Source organism: Phoxinus phoxinus, assembly GCF_949152265.1.
Source record: "Phoxinus phoxinus genome assembly, chromosome: 9".
Classification (NCBI taxonomy): Eukaryota; Metazoa; Chordata; class Actinopteri; order Cypriniformes; family Leuciscidae; genus Phoxinus; species Phoxinus phoxinus.
In genome coordinates, this window is record NC_136884.1 from 9,878,892 (window position 1) to 9,900,581 (window position 21,690).

General features: G+C 37.1%; 1 protein-coding gene and 1 long non-coding RNA gene across 4 annotated transcripts in view; one reads left to right on the top strand and one right to left on the bottom strand.

Moving 5' to 3' along the window:
• Positions 1 to 1,436: 1,436 nt before the first annotated feature.
• nrf1 (nuclear respiratory factor 1) lies at positions 1,437 to 17,365 on the bottom strand. 2 transcript variants are annotated; one of them, XM_079622841.1, is made up of 12 exons: positions 17,154 to 17,365; positions 15,055 to 15,304; positions 14,721 to 14,835; positions 13,783 to 13,909; positions 13,550 to 13,693; positions 10,853 to 11,011; positions 10,162 to 10,365; positions 9,488 to 9,589; positions 9,188 to 9,345; positions 8,178 to 8,219; positions 6,977 to 7,101; positions 1,437 to 2,996 (listed from the first exon to the last, which is right to left on the bottom strand). In XM_079622841.1, the coding sequence occupies exons 2-12, from the start codon at positions 15,275 to 15,277 to the stop codon at positions 2,836 to 2,838; spliced, it is 1,560 nt and encodes a 519-aa protein (XP_079478967.1). In that variant the 5' UTR covers positions 15,278 to 15,304; positions 17,154 to 17,365; the 3' UTR covers positions 1,437 to 2,835. The 2 variants fall into 2 exon arrangements, with proteins under 2 accessions (XP_079478967.1, XP_079478968.1); XM_079622842.1 differs by lacking the exon at positions 8,178 to 8,219 and having other exon boundaries at positions 1,459 to 2,996.
• Positions 17,366 to 18,489: 1,124 nt separating this feature from the next.
• LOC307003949 overlaps positions 18,490 to 21,690 on the top strand; it is a 68,789-nt gene continuing 65,588 nt past the window's right edge. Inside the window, exon 1 of one of the 2 annotated variants that reach the window (XR_013798892.1) lies at positions 18,490 to 18,578. This is a non-coding gene — a long non-coding RNA (uncharacterized lncRNA). The remainder of the gene's footprint in view (positions 18,579 to 21,690) is intronic. The other variant, XR_013798893.1, reaches the window with a different exon arrangement.

Consider the following 21,690-nt stretch of genomic DNA (forward strand, 5'->3'; position numbering starts at 1 on the left):
ACTACCTATTCTAGTAACTCATTACATATTATACAGTGAAGTCTTAAAATCACATTGGAAATTTGCATGCTGATATTAAAACCATTTTTTTTCCCTAATTCAACTTAGCTTCACAGTATGAGCAAAAAAAACCAGACACTAAAAATAACATTTTACAATAAAATTATATTGCTTTTGCTATTTCAAGTTACATAATTGACATTTAATGTTATACCATTGAATATGAATTAAAAATAAACAGTATGTTTTTAAATTAACATTAGCATAAATGCTGTAAAACTAAAAATTGTATTAATTGAATTTATAAAAAAATACAAAAGCCTTAAAGAAGTATTTCACTCGTGTATTTGTTACATAAGTATCAAAGATTGCACTACACTTGTCAGTGATTTTACGAGTGACATCACACTTAAATCAGGTACGTAACGCTCTGATGTTAAGATAGAATTGTGGTTATGTATTCGGATTAGAGCTGAACGCTGTTCTGTGAACACGGCCCCGACTGAGGAACAGATTGGCTGAGCACTTGGTCGGGACCAGGGCCGATTCTCAGAAAGCGTGCTAATAAGAGTGCCTTAATCTGCAGCTCACGACTGACGCACGCGTGCACTGAACATCTCCTGCCAGCTGCCACCATGACCTGGAAACCACAAACACACAAGTCCTCGCTCTCCCTTATACGCCGTGGTGGATAGTATACACACTTCCCTTAACGTGTCCCTCTCACTTTGCTCTGTTCAGAACGGATGTGGTTTGATAGGGATTAGACAGTCGCATGCTTCACATCTCTCTCCGATCGTGGAGCTCCACGCTGATAATCTGGAAGTGGAGTGGGACGCTGGGATGTGTGCGGTGGCTGATGGATTAGTGCGTTTCCCTACTCCTCCCTCGGCAGAAGGACACGGGCCTTAAATCCAGGTTTTAGCCAGGAGGGAGGGATCAGGGCTTATGATGCAACAGGAGCCCCATCCATCACAACCAGCTGGAGGTGGGGTGCGGATGTGACCATGTGTTTTGTTGTAAAGAGGTCATGGAGTTTTCGTGATGAGATTACTCAACTTCATAAAAACAAGTGACTAGTGACCTTGACATAAAACAGGTTGCATCTAAATGCACGCAGATTACTAACTTCCACATTGGATTTATTCTCTCATTTTGGGATTTATGATGGTGTTAGTGCAATATGGCCCATAGTTCTGAATGATGATTGGTCAATACAGCGTTTCCAGTTGTGCTAAAACCTGTTGATCCCACTGCACAGCTCGCTTTGAGGCTCACTATACACTTGTACATTGCAGAATAATGAACTATAACAGCACAATGAATTTCCTTAATAAACTGTTATAACAAGAAACCTGTCTTTAATATTTTAGTATGTAGCACTGGTATTATTATTAAAGCACTTTCCTTGTGTCAGCAATGATTATATTTCTGTAATAATTTTCAAAAAACACAATTCTGAATAGTGGCCACTTTATTTCCAAGACTGGATAAAAAGGGAAAGACAAACTCTGTCAATGTTACCATCATTCTTTCACCGGCAACATGGGAGAGTTCGGTTTCATCAACCTTATATTTTACATATTTTACATAAAAAGGATCTCATTGCGTGAAGTCTTACAGACGTATAAAAATTCAAACCGACCGGGAGCAGAAAACTTGACAGAGTGGGTTATGAGTGGAAGAGGCTATTAACAGTAACAAAACATCCATATTTGACACACAAATTTGCATTGTAGAAACAAAAGAAGAGCTTGAGGGATAAAGAAAGAGATATGAATTTATGGTTCTTTGCAATATATGCTATTACATCATCAGAATTCAAAAAACGCCCTGTATCATATCTTGAGCTCTTTCAATGTGTGATTTCGTGTTAATCTAAAGATATGAGCGCACGTCTAACCAGAAACGTTAAAGAAAAATAAATAAAAAAATAAATAAAACATTTCCCCCAGCAGTTTCAAAACAAGATTAGTTTCCGAAATGCTAACATACCATGAATATGTAAAGTCTGTTCATTATCTGAAGTATAAAAGTTGAACGATACGGAGTGCTACATCTTCAGCCGTGTCATTGGTAAGACATTTATAGTTAGCGATTAATAGTACAATTCAGTGGAAGTCTATAGACAGCACTGAGCGCCAGTGTTCTTCTGTACCGACAGGAAACGGTGGTCTCATTCAATATACCACACAATCATTCAAGGTCATACCATTTTTTTTTTTTTTTACATTGGGAGTTAATGTGAAATGCACACAAAGAGAATTCTACATTATACAGCCTGACAAAAAAGACAAAACAAAAAACATGCATGTCATCTCAGTAGTCAATGGAATCAAACACTAAAATCGTAATGCAATTTTCACATAATATATTAATGAAATGATTCAAATATGGCACAAGATGGTTCACAACATATATGTATATATACATATATACATAAACCTAGATAAAAACTGAGGAGAAAACATGACTTATTTGGGGAGAAAGGAACAAATTATGCCAGTTTTTGAAGGCTGAAAATTTGGTTGATTTTGTTTTCTTTTGTGGAGGATACATTTCTTTTGTTGCAATACATTTATCAAACATCAGCTAAAAAAAATTAACTAACATTAACATATTTAACAACACTAGAAAAAAAAGAAAAGAAAAAAAAAGACAATGAACTGTGTACAATGTAAAAAAATAACAATAATAATATTAACAGGAAAAAGCCATCCAACCCCTGCAGACGTATGTGAACAGGTTCAAATATTATTTTTACACTATACTCCAGCAGCCACTTCACATAGGCGCTGGATTTCCTGTCCCACACATCTGCAGGGGTAGAGTATGTCACTGTTCTAGGGTCACCACTTCCACCGCCTGTCCGTCAAGTGTTACCGTGTTGTCGATGCGCGTGGTTACGGGAGCCATGGCCACCTGAACGGGTCGATTTCCCTGGGCCAAGCTGGTGACGACCGTCTGATACATGCTGACTGGAATCTGGACGAGACCTGGAATGACACAAACGCCCGTTACATGTATGCCAACTTCTGTGTGTATAAACTCATTTGGGTTCACAGATCTAGCTGAAGATGTACAAAGTACAACTGTGATGTCATCAGCGAAGACAGCGGCATAGTGGTTTGGGATGCACGTAACTTGTCATTTGAGACAGTTGGGAGGGAGGGGAGTTTTGGAGTGCGGTTGGACGAGGCCGCAGAGCGTGCGCAATCGAGCGGCCATGTTAAGAGTTTGAACGCTACGTGGCCAGGGCTGGGCTAGAGCATCACACTGCAATGCGGAACAATGGAGTAATTGAGGCGGCCACTCCCAGCTTCCGTTTCGCTCTCTCTCCGTCTCTGACTCGAGGTTAAACCCCTCTCTCTTTCTCAATCCACCTCTGTTTCCCCGCCCAGCTGTGAGCGGAGCAGCCTGGATTACTCCTGCAGTCACACGGGGCAGGAGGGTGAGCAACCTGCTCATATGGGCAAAGCGAAAGGTCAAAACTAACCGTGACTCGTAAACCCATCGAGAAAGTCTTGCGGTTAGGTCCCGTCGGCCGCTGGACTTGTGCGCTGTGCTCATTCTCTGAAAGTGTGCTGAAAATAGTCTCACGACGCTACTCTGTCCCAGCGTCTCAAAGAAAGGCTCATATTTCAAACTCGTCATTTAGGCTGTCAGTTAGTTTATCTTTTCATGCCGGCACTATCTCCCCAAGCTAAATGTTCCCTTTAATCGCAGCTTAACACAAAAGTAGATCAGTTTTGAGCTTAAATGCATCTTAAACAAGCATGGAGAATGATTTTGATTAAAACAGAATTATTTAATGAATTCATAGGGTGAATCTAAAAAAAAAAAAAAAACATTAATGAGGCTAATCAAGCATTAATGAGGCTGTGATAATTAACCTCTTCACCCAATTTGAATGATTGTAAATTCAAATAAATAAATATTTTCACTTTAAATTAGAAAGTGCTTATGATAACAATGAGGTTACACTTTATTTTAAGGTATCCTTGTTACAGTGTAATTAGACATTTAAGTACTGAGTAATAAAAATGAACTACATTTACTTACTATAGGGTTAGGAATAGGATTAGTGTTTGATTTAGTTGCATGTAATTATGCATCATTTATAGTTATTACTATAGTAATTAAAGGAAACTGTAAAATAATTTGTTACCAACAAATGGCAAATTAATGACACTCAGTTGTAATTAGTGTAAATTCAAATATAGAATATAAAAATGAAAAAAACTATTAAAATTAGTATATATATATATATATACACACACACACACACACGGTATACATATATTTTTCTTATGACAAAAACATCAACATGTTTTTATGAGATTCACTCCTTTATAAATGGGAAAATCAGTTACTCCACGTGGGATACAAGTGACTCTAATTTCTCTTAATCACATCATGTCTCAATAATTGACGGAGTTTGGAAGCAGTGTTTTTTTGAGTGAAAAGCCTACAAACCCTCAGTCACTCTGACATTGAGGGTTTCTACGAGGCTTACGGAGCAATAGAGGGGCATTGGAGCAGGAAACATAAATCAGTCACGATTACCTCAGACCAGCCACTTCAAAGCTGCACCCGCACTGCCATTTCGCTGATTGAATAAGGTCAATAAACACTGGCTGTCCGTCAAGTGTCTGTCTGTTGTTGACTGCGCTCTCCCAAACCTCCCCGTGCTGATGCGTAAATTGGGTTTAATTGCGCAGCTTAACGGAGAGGGCCTCGTTTTGGGCAGAGGTGGCTCTCCGGGACTCACTGCTGGTGCTGGTTTAGATGAACAGTCAACATGCTCGGTTACGTATGTGGCAAACGGGACGTACTAGCATTCTCTACTGCCCTCCTCTAGAAAGGTTCCTTGTGTACAATGTTATATAAAGTGACATCCTCTTAAAGCAAGTTTTCCTTATTTCTAAAAAATAAAAAAGATGGGAGGGGGAATAAAAGGCCAACAGATGGTCAATCAAGAGATAGCGAGTATAAAATGTCCTCTAGGCTGCGGGACCAAAAAGTATAGTTCATTATGTGGTACATAATTTCATGCATATGTAGAATTGCTAATAAATTTAACGATTCAATTATATAAAATATTAAAAGAAAAAAATAAATAAACGGCAGTGGTCATATATTAATACCAAGAGTGGGGAAAGGCCTGACGCCCATGTCTTTAAATGTAGTTTTAATGCCTGCTAATCAGCTTTTATGTTTAAATACAGCCCTTGCTCCTGTCTATTCTCTTAATGTCATGTGAGATTGTGTGTGTGTTTTATAGACTGGGCTTCCCGGTGCTGACAGCTGGCTCTGTGATTAGACTATGCCCTGATAATGGAGAGGATCAAAGCCCTTTAAGAGGGTTCCTTTAAGGGGGGTTAGGAGGGGGGGGGGGGGCTTCTCTTTGGTCAATGGGGGCAATGGGGTAAGCCAGGACACTAGGTACAATAGGTCACTGGGAAATGGGCAGGTATGATTGGACCAACTTTTGAGCAGAACCATTTTACCCATTAAAATCCACATTAAAGCAATTTGGAGCCCGTTTACGTTCTTAATGGATGTTCTCTGTCTTATTGTTATTGAACGAATCAGTGTATATTAGAAATAAAAAAAATAAGGATGCACCATATCGATTGTCAGCTGATTTATCGGTAGATATTGAATATTAAATTATCTTAATCTTTAAATTTGAATCTTTAATGGAATGTTCCTATAGCCGACAAAGCATACGCCACTAACCGAATGTCCATCCAAAGAATGCATTTTAGAATTAAATAATTTGTTATAATCAAGTTTGTTTAATATGAACGGCAAAATCATGAAGACAACAAATTACTATTATTTATTTTTTAGCAAGTTTCTTTTGCTCCAACCAATATGGATCTGAAAAAGTGGACAATGAAATCTTTAGAAAATCTCAAAAATTAATAGCCTTTTTTCATACATAGCCTTATGTATTGCATTAATTCACTTGTAGCATTTAAATTATTTTAGGTTTTAGTGTTATTGTTAATTTATTTAGTGTATTATTTTAAATTACTATAGAATTTTGAGTGACACTTTACAATACGGTCCCATTAGTTAGTGCCAGTTTATTATTAGTTCATGTTAGCAGTATATTAACAGATACAACTTTTGATTAGATATATTAATGTATTAGTAAATGTTGAAATTAACAAACTAAGATTAATAAATGATTTGGAAGTATTTTTCATTGGTATTTAATGTAATGTAGTTAACTAAAGCTAACAAACGAAACCTTATTATAAAGTGTTAATGAATTTAGATTTGTCAGCTTTTGATTATTGGCCACAAAAAACAAAACAAAAAAATGATTTATCGGCCTATTGCATCCGCAAGAATTGTAATATTGGTGTATCCCTAAAAAATGCTGTCTTTATCTTAAATCAAAATCAACTTGCTCTTGCAACAATTTTCCACAGAAATGTGTCACATTATGGAAATGGTTTGCTAGTGGCACTTCACTTTGTCTTGAAGGGAAGAGAAAAATCAATAAACTTGTGTCGATTTTCTAGCTTCTTTCAATCTAACCTAGTTTATGGTAGTTAAAAAAGGAAACGTGTAGTTTACGCTGTAATGAATGCCTATAGTACACATTATCACTGCCATTGGTTTGTAAAATGGCTTCTAATGCATGTGTAAGCAGCGCTACTAGAGGGTGCCGTGCATATGCAGAGCGCTTAGTGGTTGAGTCAAAGCAAGGATTAGCAAGAAGTGTAGAAGCTGGAGTCACCATCTGTCCCACAAACACCCCGGGGATTACAATAGACCTCCACGGACTTCCTCACGCATTAACACACCTTACATGAGACCCATGCGTTCCCTCACATACTAGATGAGTGATGACGAAAGGGACGTTTCATCATATGTTTGCCCACCCCACACTTTCCTGTATGCATTCGAGTGTCAGGCTGGTGTGTGTATGCTTGTGATATAGAGCAGGGGTTCATACCACTGCCATCCGAAACTCCAGTTAAAGCTCCTACTGCGGCCGCCGTTTCTCCCGCTAACACGATCTGTCCTCCGCCCTGAAGAGTCGCTTCCGCTAATGTGGCCACTGCGTGAGCTGCTGCTTCACTGCAACACACAGATGTAAATTAAGGAAATAATCTCACAATATCCCTGCTTTCATAAACATGCAATGCTTTATACAGGATTTAAGATGTATTGATGTGAATTGGTGTGTACTGCCCCCTAGTGCAGGAAGTCACTCAAGAGGAATCAGAAAAAGAGAACCACTGTCCTAAACAAGTTCTTCTTTCTCTCGTTATAGATGTCCAAAATACGGACGCCCATTTCTGACACATAAGTAGATGGGTTACCAAGCCCAGGGCCCGGTTCCAGAATCAAATAGGGTGCTCTAGCCTTAATGCACATATCAGATTTTTGTCCTGTCCATTGCAATGGTCACTATGTCAATCATTGCAATTTCGAGAGTGAATTCCGCATTTGCAGCGTGCACATGGCAGTTAATCAATGAAGCCGTCTACACTATCGTGTCTACACTCTGTTTGTTAAAATGAGAGGATTCGCTAGCTTGCATAATTCAGCACTGAAAAAAAAGTGAGTGGATTCTGACTAATTTAAACAGCCCTGATTGGCCATTAAGCTCAAGAAATCAACAGATATGTCTGTGATTGGCTACATTGCTCAACACTGAAAAAAACACGTTGTAAATAGAAACATTTGACGCTCTCCAGAGCGCAAACAAATACGTTTGCCAAATCTGTTTCGCCAATATACTATCATTACAGCTTCAACTGAGGATGCTGGTGTGCTCTTGCTTTCATTCCTCTAGTCTAGAACAAGGCCCGGTCGAGCCTCTGGCATAACAATTAGACCGTGTGAACTAAAATCTTTGTGACTCAACTAATGCAAAGTTTGATGTTGCTTAGCATTTACTAAGCACTGTATGTCGGGCTAAAAAGAACTACGGTTCAAACAGAAACCAGGCTTGATGTAAAGCTTATTCAGGTAAAATAACGTGTAAAGCAAACCTAACATAAGCTAAATAATATAAAGCTTCATTTCAGCAACAGAGCTGCTTGTGCTCTGCTCCCACACATGTGAAGACTAGCAAGGTAGTCACTACTGAATTAAGACTTTATTTTTTGTCTTTTTGATGTCATGCATTGCTGAAGATTTATCCTTACTTGTAGATGAAGAAACTTCTGCATTTGTCCTTTTCAGCGACCCTGTTGATAACCATTTATCCATGTTTAAATCTGTTGTGGTCTACAGTAACTGTATGCAACAAAAATATGGTAGATCAATTGGTGGTTTATTCTCAACACAACCAAGTGTTACCGATGAAAGTCTAAAATATGACATATTTCGAAATTGACAAAAAGTTGAAACTGACACCAAAACAAGTCAAAATTGTGAGATAAAAAGTCATATTTGGACAAAATGTTTTGACATTTTCATCACAAGACTTTATCTAACTTCATAACGTCAAAATTATATATAAAATAAAAATTACATGAAAAGATGAAATTGACAAGTCAATTACAACAGTATGTCACAATTTCAACTTTCAAAGTCATAATTACGAGATAAATATCCAAAATTGACATTCTGAGATAAAGAACATTGACAAAACTTAACATTTTGTCAAGACTTTTTAATCTAAATTATGACTTACTACATGATCATGAGTTTTTATTTTATAATTTGATATTCAAACAAAGCATGATTTGTTTTCTTATGTGGCAGAAATGGGCTTCCAATCCAAATAGAGTCCAAAGACTGTCTATCCCGATTCCCTTTGAGATACTGACAAAAAGAGGGCAATTTTCAGTGCTACGGGGCTTTAGTAGATGAAAATAAACTTTTTGGTAATATATCTTATTTGTAGATGTCCTGACTGTGCTAAGCAGACTGATGGTAGATTTTACTGCTTTAATGAAGACTGTTGAGCAGAAAACAATGCCCCCTCAGCCTAATTGTTGTGGGAATGGAGTATGATCCAATTGTTCCCGCTGTGCTGTATTTCTGAGCTGCTGCTGCTGCTAACTCCTTGTGATAAACAGGAGAACAGGCTCAGGTGAGGCCTGTTAATAAGACCCTGGGGACTTAAACCTGCACCTAGAAGCTGCTGCGGTTCAGTATTTCCTTTCTTTCTCTCCCCAACCCCAGCTTCATCTCTACTTCCCATGAGTACCTGTTGAGTGCCATGGTAACAGTTGCCCCCTGTTGCATCTCATGTGATGCAGCAACCGCAGCTTCGGCTAAGGAAGCCACAGCCTGCGTGGCCTCCGACGCTTGCGTGGTCTGGATGGTCATCTCGCCTCCCTGTAGTGTGGCCCAATTCTGCTCCACCTTAGAGACCAAATAACAATAATAGGTGTGAAGGGAGAGATATGACCTAAAAGCACAGTATATGTGTGTGAGGACAGGACAGAACATGCACAAGATGCAAACTCATAGAATATTCAGATAAGGAAGTGTGCGTTGACATTACCTCTCCATCCGTCACTGTGGAGTAATTCACCTGGGCGACTGTCACCGTGCCTGGCAATTCTGACGCATCTGCCAGTGTTGCTACCGTGGCTCCAGTGCCAACCTTTTGATTAGTTAAAATGTGGACGTTAGGATACTGTAATGTGACCACTGGTGAAAATTTAATAAAACATTTTTTTACTATAAATCTTACTAGCATAGCAAAAATGCTAGTTAATGTTTTTTTTAAATGTTTTAGAAAGGTCTCTTATGCTCATCAAGGCTGCATTTATTTGATTGCAAAAAATACAGTAATATTGTGAATTATTATAACAAATTAAAATGAATGTTGTACATTTTAAAATGTAATTTATTCCTGTGATGTCAAAGCTGAATTTTCAGCATCATTACTCCAGTCATCAGTGTCACATGACCCTTCAGAAATCATTCAAATATGCTGATTTGGTGCAAACAGTTGTATGTGTGTGTATATATACACATACACAAGTTTATACACAGTCAGACCAATTACATGTATTAAGGCAGTAAATATTGTCATGTTGACTTTAATATTATTTTTTTTAAAATAGTTTGATCTCCCTCTATATTAAAAAAAGAAGTCCTCCAGTGGATCTTGTATATACTGTAGTCAAAAACAACCATGTAGTTGTTCCCACAACTGGGACCTGAGCTCACCTGTATGAGCGAGACGGTTCCATCAGGATTACTGATCGTCTGCACTACGGTCTGTGACGGCACTAGGTGTGCAATGCTGTGAGTGGCTGTTGTGGCAACTTGCTGTGGGGTGATCTGGTCCTCAAAGGCGTAGAGCAGGTCCTCTCTCCCATGCTGCTTATAGCAGTTTTTAACGATAGTCCTCAGGGCTTGCGTCCATGACACCTGTTTCCAAAGGAAATAAGCTCTCGATAAATCAAGATGATGCAAGCTTTGGCTCATTTGCTTCAATTCAGATGCCATTTTGTGGAAAGCTGACAAAACTATGGTGTGGCTGATTCAACGATTCACTTGTCATCACTCGTAGCATTTATCATAGAATTAAATGTTTTAGTAAAAATATATGTTGGTAAAATACTGCTGTTTAGTACTGTATATTGTTCTCTATTTTAATAAATTAAAATGATTAAATATTACCTATTCTTATATTAATCTAAATGTCTACTGTACTTTTCTTCATATATATATATATATATATATATATATATATATATATATACAAAAATTATACACACAGTTTTACCATTTTAATCAAATATATACAGAACATTTAGTTTAGAATTTTAACCATATTGTATATATTGTTGGTCAAAAATATTCTGTAGTGTTTTGTTCTTTATGTCCCAGTCCTAGTGTGAGCCCCCAACACTACCCTCTGTTTCTGCTCCTCTGTTCGGACGTCACTTCGTACGTTGGCCCAAGGAATGTCCTCCGGCCACCAGATGGGCTTGCAGCTCTCTTTCCCCCAGCCAGGCTTCCCACGGCCTGTGGAATACTTTAGCATTTCTGGAATGAACGCTCTGAGCTGGGCCTGAAAACAAAGAGCGCACAATCACTACGGGAGATTTGAAACTGGGAGTGGCAGAGCGCATGACGGCCTCTGGAAAAATTACATTTGTGTGAAGAGAGTTTGGAAACAGCAAGCCATTGATTTTCCCCTTCCTTCTGCAACTGAGTACAGACAGTCTGCCGACACGTATAGCTTGTGAAAAGCTAAAAGTAGACTATTGGGTTTCTATTTAAAGATTAATCTATGGGTGAGGCTCCACTGCACACTGACTGCAGGAGATTGAGAAGATGGAACATACACCACTGCACTATAGATTATGTAGACAACAAATAAATGAATTAACACTTTTAAGGTTGGTGCACTACTGGTCAAAAGTTTGGGGTCAGTAAGATTGTTTTTTTTTTAAATAAATGTTACAAAAGATTTATATTTGAAATAAATGCTGTTCTTTTGAACTTCCTATTCACCAAAGAGTCCTGAAAAAATGCATTACAGTTTTCAGAAAAATATTAAGCAGCACAAATGATTTCAATATTGAAAAAAAAAATGTTTCTTGAGCAACAAATCAGCATTTTAGAATGATTTCTGAAGGTTCATGTGACACTGAAGATGAAGCAATTGCTGTTTGACAACTACCACTGTAATGTAAAAAACAAAGCATATGTGCTGTCTCTTTAAAGTTTAAAGATGGCAATGAATGGTTAAATAGATGCAAGAAAATATCAATAAAACCAAGAAATAGAATAAATGCAGGGGGGCGGGGGGGAAGAGAACAATTGAAAATTCAGTAAAAGAACTTTGCAATGATGCCATATTTTAAATATATTTTAACGGCTTAAAGTCGTAATCTAAAAAAGCGTTAGTAAGAAATTGTTAAGGTATTAACACGACAATCAAGGGGCTTATATATATTTTTTAGCCTGAATGAGTCCATTGACTTTAAAACAACACAGAGTTGTATGGGGCAGTCCATTAGCCCAGCGACCGCTCTGTCCTGGGGGTGAGGGTGGAGTTTATCCCAGTGCCCTCAGTGCCCTTGTTAATTCCGTAGGCAGGATAGGGATTGAACTGCACAGCACTCTGTAGCAACGTCTGTTCACCTCGACATCACAGGCTAAATTTGGCTCGGGAGGAATAAATCAGTTCCCAAAAGAGCTTCTCCCTCCCTTACACTCTCTCACTGTCACAAACACAAACACTTCCTGTAAGCCTGACATTGGACGGTGACAAACAACATGGCGAACAGCTAGTAGAGAAGGATTTCGGGAGAAAAAAAAAAGTTCTGATACAGCTAATTCATTGAAATTGAAATTCATCAAAGATTCTTACAATTCAAAATAATGGTTTTCTATTCTAACATGCTTTAAAATATTTATTTCTGTGATCCAAAGCTGAACAAAACAGCATTTATTCAAAATAGAATATTTTCTAACAATATAATTATCACTTTAAAAAAAAAATCAATTTAACATATCCTTGCAGAATAAAAGTATTAATTTCTTTAACAAATAAAAACTTTAGAACGGTAGTGTATATTGTTCCAAAGGATTTCTATTTTTAATAAATGCTGTTCTTTTTTTAATACTTTTTATTCATCAAAGGAGGTTATACAAAAATATTAAGCAGCACAACTCTTTCCAACATTGATAATAAATCAGCATATTTCAAATGACTTCTGAAGGATCATGGGACACTGAAGACTGGAGGAAAGATGCTGAAAATTCAGCTTTGCATCACAGGAATAAATTGTATTTGAAAGATACATTCAAATAGAAAACCATTATTTTAAATTGTAAAAACATATATTACTGTTATTTTTTATCAAATAAATGCAGGCTTGATGAGCATAAGAGACTTCTTTCAAAAACATAAAAAATTGTAAAAATTCCAAACTTTTGCCCAGTAGTGTATATATTTTAATAAAACCCAATTTAAAAATCTCAATGATCAAAAATCAATCATGATAACAGCTAAAACCTGAACTTAATAAATACTGATGTTAAGTACAGGGTTCAAAGTTGTGTAACAGATTGTCCACAGTGGCATCATGAGTTGTAGGCTCTTCCTTGTGTTTGTGCAGATGGTCTAATTACATGGCGAAGGAATTAAGAGGAATCTCACGCCCCAAACACACCGATCAGCTGCCCCTTCCCTCCCCTGCTCTGCTCTTAATCCACTTGGGAGCCAATCAGAAACCCCTGTGCTCGGCCCTGTGCCGGATAATTACTCGCGCGTACAAGCTCACCTGATGATCCCTGCACAGACCTGCCTCCAACTGCCACAAACCAAGCAAGGTGTGTCTGTCCTGAGGGACATCAGGTATCAGCACACAGCATGTGGGGTACTGAGTAATGGGCTAGCTGGTAAATGAAGTGGCTGAATTGGTTATGTGGTCTTATACCAGGCCAAAAGTAAAAGTAACCTGTTCTAAAGCCCTGTAGGGGGTCGAACTGAGACGACTTCTACGTCTCGATTAAACGCTGCTGCACGAGTCTAGAAAAAGCACATTTGCATGGCAAAGCAGAAAATTCATGGCTCATAGTGCCATCTGGTGCCCACCTGCGTCATCTTGTCCACAGACACTGGTATGCCGTCAATAGTCAGTGGAGGCAACTCAGAGGTGAGCTCCCCACCACCAGGGGGCGCATGTTCAGCCAGGGCATTTTCTAGATCCTCCAAAATCATGCTTTTGTATTTCCTCACCTGATCACAGGACATCAAAACAAAACTAGTGTCAAATCAGAAACAGTGCAAATGCTATTTAAGAGGAAACGCACAGTAAAAATACTCACCACATTCTCTAATGGTGCCGCTCCAAATACTCTAAACACAGGGTTCGGTTTAGAGGGAGAGATGCACAACACAATAGCCTGCTGGCCAACCCGTGTCGTGTACTCGTCTAGAGTCGCTCTCAGCTTCCTGCAGACATAATAAGAGTCAGTGTTGTTATTTTTCACTACAATTCGTAAAAATCATGCTAACACTTTACAATAAGGTTTCATTGTTAACTATATTAGTTAACATGAACTAACAATGCACAATACTTCTACAGCATTTATTAATCTTAGTAAATGTTAATCTCAACATTTACCAATCCATTTTTAAGATCAAAAGTTGTATCTGTAAACATTGGCACTGTGAACTAACATGAAGATTTTTATTGTATCTGTAAACATTGGCACTGTGAACTAACATGAAGATTTTTATTAACTAACATAAACATAGGTTAATAAATGCTGTAAGCATATATTGTTCATTGTGAGTTCAAGTCAGTTAACTTAATGCATTAACTAATGTTAAAAAAGATGAGACCTTATTGTAGTGTTACCAAAATATTTTTTTGTAATTGAAATAAAGCTGAAATTAAAATTATATAAATATTAGACGAAAAACATACACTTAAAAATCTTTAAATGTTTCCTTTGCAACTAACTCAAATACATACAAAAAATAATAATTATATATATATATATATATATATATTAACGCTAAATAGAAATATTTAAAGATACTTGAACAAATGAAGTAAAGATACTTAAAGAACTTAAAATATAAAAATAACAGAAAATTTCAAATATCAATAAATACTATAATAGCATATGAATAATACTAAGATAAATAATAATTTGTTTTGATTGTTTTATTCAATGTACCGGTATATTATTTTATGTTGTAAAAACCACTGATAATAACAACCAATTCAATAAACAATACTATGAATATAGTTCACCTAAGCAAGCGGGTCTGTTGTCTTTTGCGGATTGAAGGGTTTGATTCAAAGATGTGCGGCCGTTTACGTTTCTTCCCTGTTGCTACAGCGGCGGCTGCTGCCATGCCAACAGGTCCTGAAAAAGAATTAGGGGCATGAAATCAGCTGTTTTTAGACATTCTATATCATTCAGGATATACGCTGTTTATTCACTGGGAATTGAAGCAATGACTGACACTGCTAGCACCATGCTCTAACTTAAGCTGCCAATTTATGGTTTAAGTTCGCCATCTAGTGGTCAGTGTAATAACCACTAGTCACAGTCAGTACACAACTACAATGTGCTGGAACCGACCTGCAGCAGCCAGATGTGCAGTGACCTCATCTGTTCCAGTTGAGTTGAGGATGTCGGAGTCATCATAAGCGTCATCATCGGGCGAGGAGGGCGAATCCTCATCAGCGCTCAGCATGCCGTGCTCTGTGTACGTGGCGACATGCACCTGCCCGACCTGCTGAGAGACGGCATGGGCCTCGATAGTGGTCATGTGCTCTGTCTGATGCACCGTGTGGTCTTCCATCACCCGATACAGTTTCTCTCAAACACACTGAGACACACATAAACAATATATTAGCACAGCACACACACATTCCACAAGTAGCCTAACTGGTTTGCTTACATTAATAGATTAGGTCAGGGTGAGAGTTATTGACCTAATATTTTGAGGTGGCCCAAGTACTCAAAATATATACGTGCGTGTGTGCGCAAGTGTATTTTAATTTGTATAAGCATTTGCATTTAAAAATGCACTCAAAGGGGCATCATCTTTGGACATTGTCTTATAATAGTTACCAAAATCACTTTTTACTAGTATGTAATGTGAATCAGACTTGGTATTCTGTTAGTATAGTGTTGGCAGATGTGCTTATATATTGAAACATCATGAACAAAACATTTAATCTGGGGGTGAATCCAGGTAAACTGGGCCACTGAGTGTGATCATAATGTCATTAAGTGGTCTGAATCAGCCACCCAAAATTTGACATTTGTAAATGTATATGCTATTTATTCTAAGTAGTTTAATGTGTAGGAAAAGGGTCTCCTTTTTATACACACAAAAGTTATCTAATAACCATTTTCATAAAGCACTGCATCTATTTTTATTGCTTTAAACTTCACTCCAGTAGGGGGCCCTAATCATCACATATAAACAATATAATTGTCTCATATATATATATATATCTTTTTTTTTTAAAGTGATAATGTTTTGGCTGCAGTGTGTAGGACTGACTGCTTTCTGTATTTACCCAAAACAGATATGTTAGCATTCAAAATTATCAACAGCATATACCTTTGCTGTGAGTATTACAATTTAGCTATGTACAATCATGTAAATTAATAAATTACAGGAAGAAATCAAAGCTTTATCAATGACAAACCCAATGACACAGAAAGAGAACATTTTAAAATTAAGTTTTATTGAATAATAAGATGTTCTAATGACAATTCTCTCAGAGCAAGGAGTATGGATTAAATGTATTAAAACGTTTTGGATTAAAATAAATACATAAATAAAAACGTATGTAGGAATAATGTGGGATGACGTATGATCCACATAGATAAATACACCAGCTCGAGTCGCGCTGCATCATCATCATCATTCTGTTCAATTCAATGGCCCTGACACTATGTTCTGGAAAACGGTAACGTTACAAATGATATGGCCAAAACACCAAAAACGTTAACAAATATCAAGAGACACGTCAACAACCAATAATAGCCATTATAAAAGGTAGGTTTAAATATCTGAGATAACTGAATCGATATAGACTAACATTAGTGATGTCTAGCATTAATAACAAACACATAAATGGCGGTTATTTTCAAACTGTGAATAATACGTGTAAAGAGAGCGAAATGTAATAGTGAAACATTAAACACTGAAGCCTGTTCACACTGCTATTTCATACAAGGCAGTAGAAAAAAATTCATACGAGCTTCAAAACATCTGAAATTATCTTTTAAATAAAATTTAGCCGGGCATCGTTGTCGACTCTGTATAAAGCGATTTAAACACTCGACTGATCGATAACACTTCTGTGCTAATATGCCATGAAACATGCATTCAAATCCGATTCCCCGATGAAGAGCACATAAACACAAGCTCTCATGCACTGAAAACCCATTTAGCATCTGGACAAAACAAGAGCGATTACGATTACACATCTAAATTCAGTAGGCCAAAGGCCTGCGACAGCGCCATGATTATTTTGCCCCAAATTTGAGCGGGGTAAATAATAATTGCTATTCTGGCAAATGCTTTCGATATCGTTCCGAGTTCTGTTTCGCATCGTCGCGATCTGCATCTGAGTGTGTGAAAGACAAACGCTGCCGGGTTGTTTGGTGCGGCTGCGCCGGGGCTGAAATGGCTGGAGATTGCGCGGTAGGGCACTAACCTCAGAGCGGCTGCGCTACTTCGGGCCTGCGCTGTGCGGCGGAGCTGCGAACACCAGCTGCAATGGAGGACAAAGAACGAGCAGCAAGTGCGCGCGTCCTGGGCTCAGCTCAGCGGCTGATGCGCGGCCCCGAGCGAAGTGCACAGAACAAACCCCGCCCCTCCCTCTCACTCATTCTACAGACTAGAGCCTGAACTGGTCTACATGATAGTGCAGCACAGAGTACACACTACACTTTCAAAGAAGTGTACGGGGAATAGTCCTAGACATTTTTCTTGGGCCTGACATATACATTTTTTGTTAATACGAAACTGTGGAAATGTTTTTTTTTCATGCACAGTTTATTCAAATATGGTTCGACAGATAATTTAAAATAGAAATAAATATTTTTTTATTATTTTGTCAAATTACCAAATTATTCAAATTAATTAATGTAATAAATGTATGTATACATTGATATATATATATATATATATATATATATATATATATATTTATATATATACATATCCCCCCCCCACAGTATATATATATATATATATATATATATATATATATATATATGCAAAAGCTTTTTTGTGTATTTTTTATTAGATATATGGTTATTTATTTTGTGTTAATATGAAACCGATTTTTTTTCACATGACTTTGACTGTGCATTAAAAGTTCATTAAGTTTATTAAAATATGGTACAACAGAGAATTAAAAAATAGAAATATATATTGTTAAATTAATTTGACAAATTACCAAATAATTTCAAACTAAATAATGTATTTATAAGATTATTTTATATATAGTATATTTAATTTACACGTGTGTGTGTGTGTGTGTGTGTGTGTGTGTGTGTGTGTGTGTGTGTGTGTGTGTGTGTGTGTGTGTGTGTGTGTGTGTGTGTGTGTATATATATATTACAATTATCACATTTAATTGTAAGTAAAAAAAAAATGTTTATCAGATATTTCGTGCAATAGAGAACAACAAAAAGATTTAATAAAAATCATGTTTATTATTTATTGCATTTTTATTATAGGTTTTGAATGAATGAATTAATTAATTAATATTTTTTATTTTGTCAAATTACCAAATTATTCAAAATAATGAATATATATATATACGATAAATCATTTTTTTTAAAAATATTCATAAAATGATTTCTGTGATGTCAGAATAATTAAAAGATATTGGATGGCAAAACATCCTTTTTTTCCGTGGACAGCTAATAAACTACATTGCTTTTAACTTGTCTTCTTGATTTTCTACAAGACATTTAAAATGAAAACTAATGCAAAATAAAAGTTATCGGAAAAAAATCTCATACACCTGTTTCCAATTAAGCATTGATGAATCTTGATCGTGTGTGAAGGGAAGGACAAAGACGAGATTGGATGTGGATACGTCGTTTTATCTATAAAAATCATACATTCGGTGAGTACTTTGGATTTTATTTTCGTTAAAAAGTTGTTATGACTCTTTTGGAGATGAGACAAAACGATAAAAGAGTTAAATATTCGTTGTTAAGAGCAAAAACATCCATAAGAGGGCAATATGGTATCACAAATGTTTTACCTCGTCTGTTTGATTTATGTGCATCACTAGATGGCAGTAAATGATCATTTTTGAGTTGCTGTGTGAATGACTGATGGTGCATGCGATTGAAAATGACAACATTGTGCTTTTGCTTGTGTTTAACTGAATGTCAGATTATTCCAAGACACAAACTAGCTTTCTACAATGTATTTAATAAGGTTATTGTCTGCTTCTAATCCAGTTAATGCAAGATACTGTATTAAAAGTGCTCTTTAATCACTGGGGAAATTGTATAATAGCCTAGATATCATTTCAATCCACTATGGCATCTTTTGTTGTTGGCAGCGGATCTGAAGTCCACTTTAGTTTATTGCATAAAGCTTTAGTTTAAAGGTTGTTTACTTCAGTCTATTGTGGCAGAGTGACTGCAGGCCCATGCGGTATAGTACGCAAAGTGATAAAGAGTCAGTCTTTAGAGGTTTCACAATCTGCGATCTATCTTCACTGTGCTGCCCTGCTGGGGAGAACCGATAAGGTTTCAGAGGAGTTCAATAATTCTCTTAATTGATTGTCTGGAAGTGAAGATAATTCATGGTAATTGTCAGGCCAGTGAGGAGCTCATGAGTTGAAGCCACAGAGGGAGGAATAATGGACGCTTCACTCACTTACATGGCAAAGATAGACCAGGAGACCAGTCACAGTGTGTTTTTGCCTTCTCGGAGTTAAACAGACTAATGCAGTGAACTGTGAGAGAAAACAGATTGTGCTTTGCTTATTATACACCAGGCTAAAACACTTTTCTCCATTCTGTCACCTGATGGAGTTTTGGTTCCTTGCCACTGTCGCCTTGGCTTTCGGCTTGCTTAATTGGGGACATTTAATATTCAACAATATTATTGATCCGCCTGCAATTGACACCATTATATGAGAACTGAACTGAGCTGAACAATGACATCACAGTTTTCTCCTATAAATGAACTAAAAATAATAATAATTTACAACAAAAATGAACCTGAACTTACTATGATGCTATCTTGGTTGCATTATTTTCCTGTTATCACATTTAAAACAATCTGTATTGTAAAAATCGCTTCATGAATAAAGGTGACTTGACTCATTAAAGAAGACAACCTCCAGAGTGCACTCTGAGACCATTTAAGTCACTTTTATTAAGATTTAATAATTTAACAACACCTTTGGATGTTAATTTAGGACAAAATATTTCACCATCAAAAAAGCACACAACTTCAACTGTAAGCAGAATTATGATTGCTATTATTTATAATGAATATATAATAATGTTGTAGTAGGGGCCTTGAAGTAAAAAAAGGCTGAGAACCACAGTTGCAGGGCTTCCAGAATATCTTCTTCAATATAATGCTCATAATTTCATGCACTTTTTCTTTTGGATATTTGACAGTCATAACTGTTTCATTAGTCAAACTGCCAAAGCAAATGACTGTTTACCTTTATGATTCAAAATTAGATCAATATAAAAACAGCAACACAAAATGTGGGCATCACCAAATCAGCCATTAAGTGTGATCTTTGCCAAACGCAGTCAGGCAGGCCTTATCTGCGGTGGGGAATGAAGGAATGAAACCAGAAATAACCCAAGCCCTTTAACCATGAATAGAGGCTTGTATAATTTATTCCAGCTGTAATCAGAGCACGGATTGCTGTCAGTGCAATCAGCTCATAATTAGGAGAATTCTCTGTTGTTCTGCTGTGTTTTCTGGGAGGCCCTGTGGCGCTGAGTGTCTGTCTGGGGGCTGATGTGTAGCAAACAGCCAATTTACTGAACCATTAAGATATCGGCACCTTTTGCTTTTCCCTCGTAACCTGTTGCCATGCGTGCTTCTCATCTCCTATTATCTCTCCCTCTCTTCTATGTTCCCTCCGCTTTCCCCCCTCTCCGTCTGTGCCTTCCTCCCCCGCAAGTCCTGTGGCGAACAGGTGCAAAAATTATCTCTCATTCACAAAGGGCGAAAATACTTTACGTATGGTGTCTTTGTCACATGTCAGAAAGGGGGCCAAAGACTGGTCTTTCCCATGCATTTGCAGTTGTCACCCGAAACGGAGGAGGAACTGATAGTTTGGAGAACCTGCCACTTTTCTCTTTTCTCTGATTTGCTGACACACACACACACACACACACACACACACACACACACACACACACCACACACCACACCACACACTATTAAATATATATAGCCTATTGTGTATCTTAGGGGTAGGGATTTTTTCAAAATGACTAAAGTTAATAGTGATGCCAAATCATGCAACTTGTTGATGTTTAATAATTTTTAAGCAACCAGATGATTATTACTTGCTGAATGATAAAAGGGGTGCTAATTTTGAGGGGTGGGTTCTTCTGACTTCAGGTCCTCCTGGGAAGTTTGTATGTAGTTGGGAAGTCGTAATATGACACCAGGCACGTTCAAATCAATGGCGACATACCTACTTTTTCTACAAAAAAATTCAGTATACAATTTAAAAAAAAAAACATTTCTACAAAATGTAAAGACTGCACATCAGGTGTGTTTTTGCTTTTTTATGTTTTTATTATATATGAAGGTGCTGTAAACATAATTGTTATTGTTATATTGATATATTCTATCGTATATTCTACATATTCTGTGCATGCAACTTGGTTAGTTTTTTTTTTGTAAATAAAATTTTAAATAAAAGAAAGATAATTTCATTTATTTTAACAAATAGTTGCCCACTCATAATTATGACTTTGTGGTGGCGTTTATGTGGAGTTCACTTGACTGCACTAAGCAACCAGCAACCTACGTGCTAAAAACCACACACACACATTAATAACAATCATATACTGTAGAAACCTATACAGGGAGAGAGACAAAACCATTCAAATTAAAAGTTGATCAGCTCAGTTTTAAAGGTAATTTCAGTGGTTAGACCTCTATAGAAGATTTTTGTTCAAAAGAGTGGGACGAAACAGAAAAACATCTGCAGATGGGACCGCGTGGTCTAGTATAAC

Coding starts and splice junctions, on each gene's coding strand:
- nrf1 (XM_079622841.1), bottom strand. CDS start 15,277: ATGGAAGACCACACGGTGCATCAGACAGAGCACATGACCACTATCGAG. Junction 13,910..14,720: donor CAACAGACCCGCTTGCTTAG/GTGAACTATATT, acceptor TTATGTCTGCAG/GAAGCTGAGAGCGACTCTAG. Junction 7,102..8,177: donor AGAAGTTTCTTCATCTACAA/GTAAGGATAAAT, acceptor TGTGTGTTGCAG/TGAAGCAGCAGCTCACGCAG.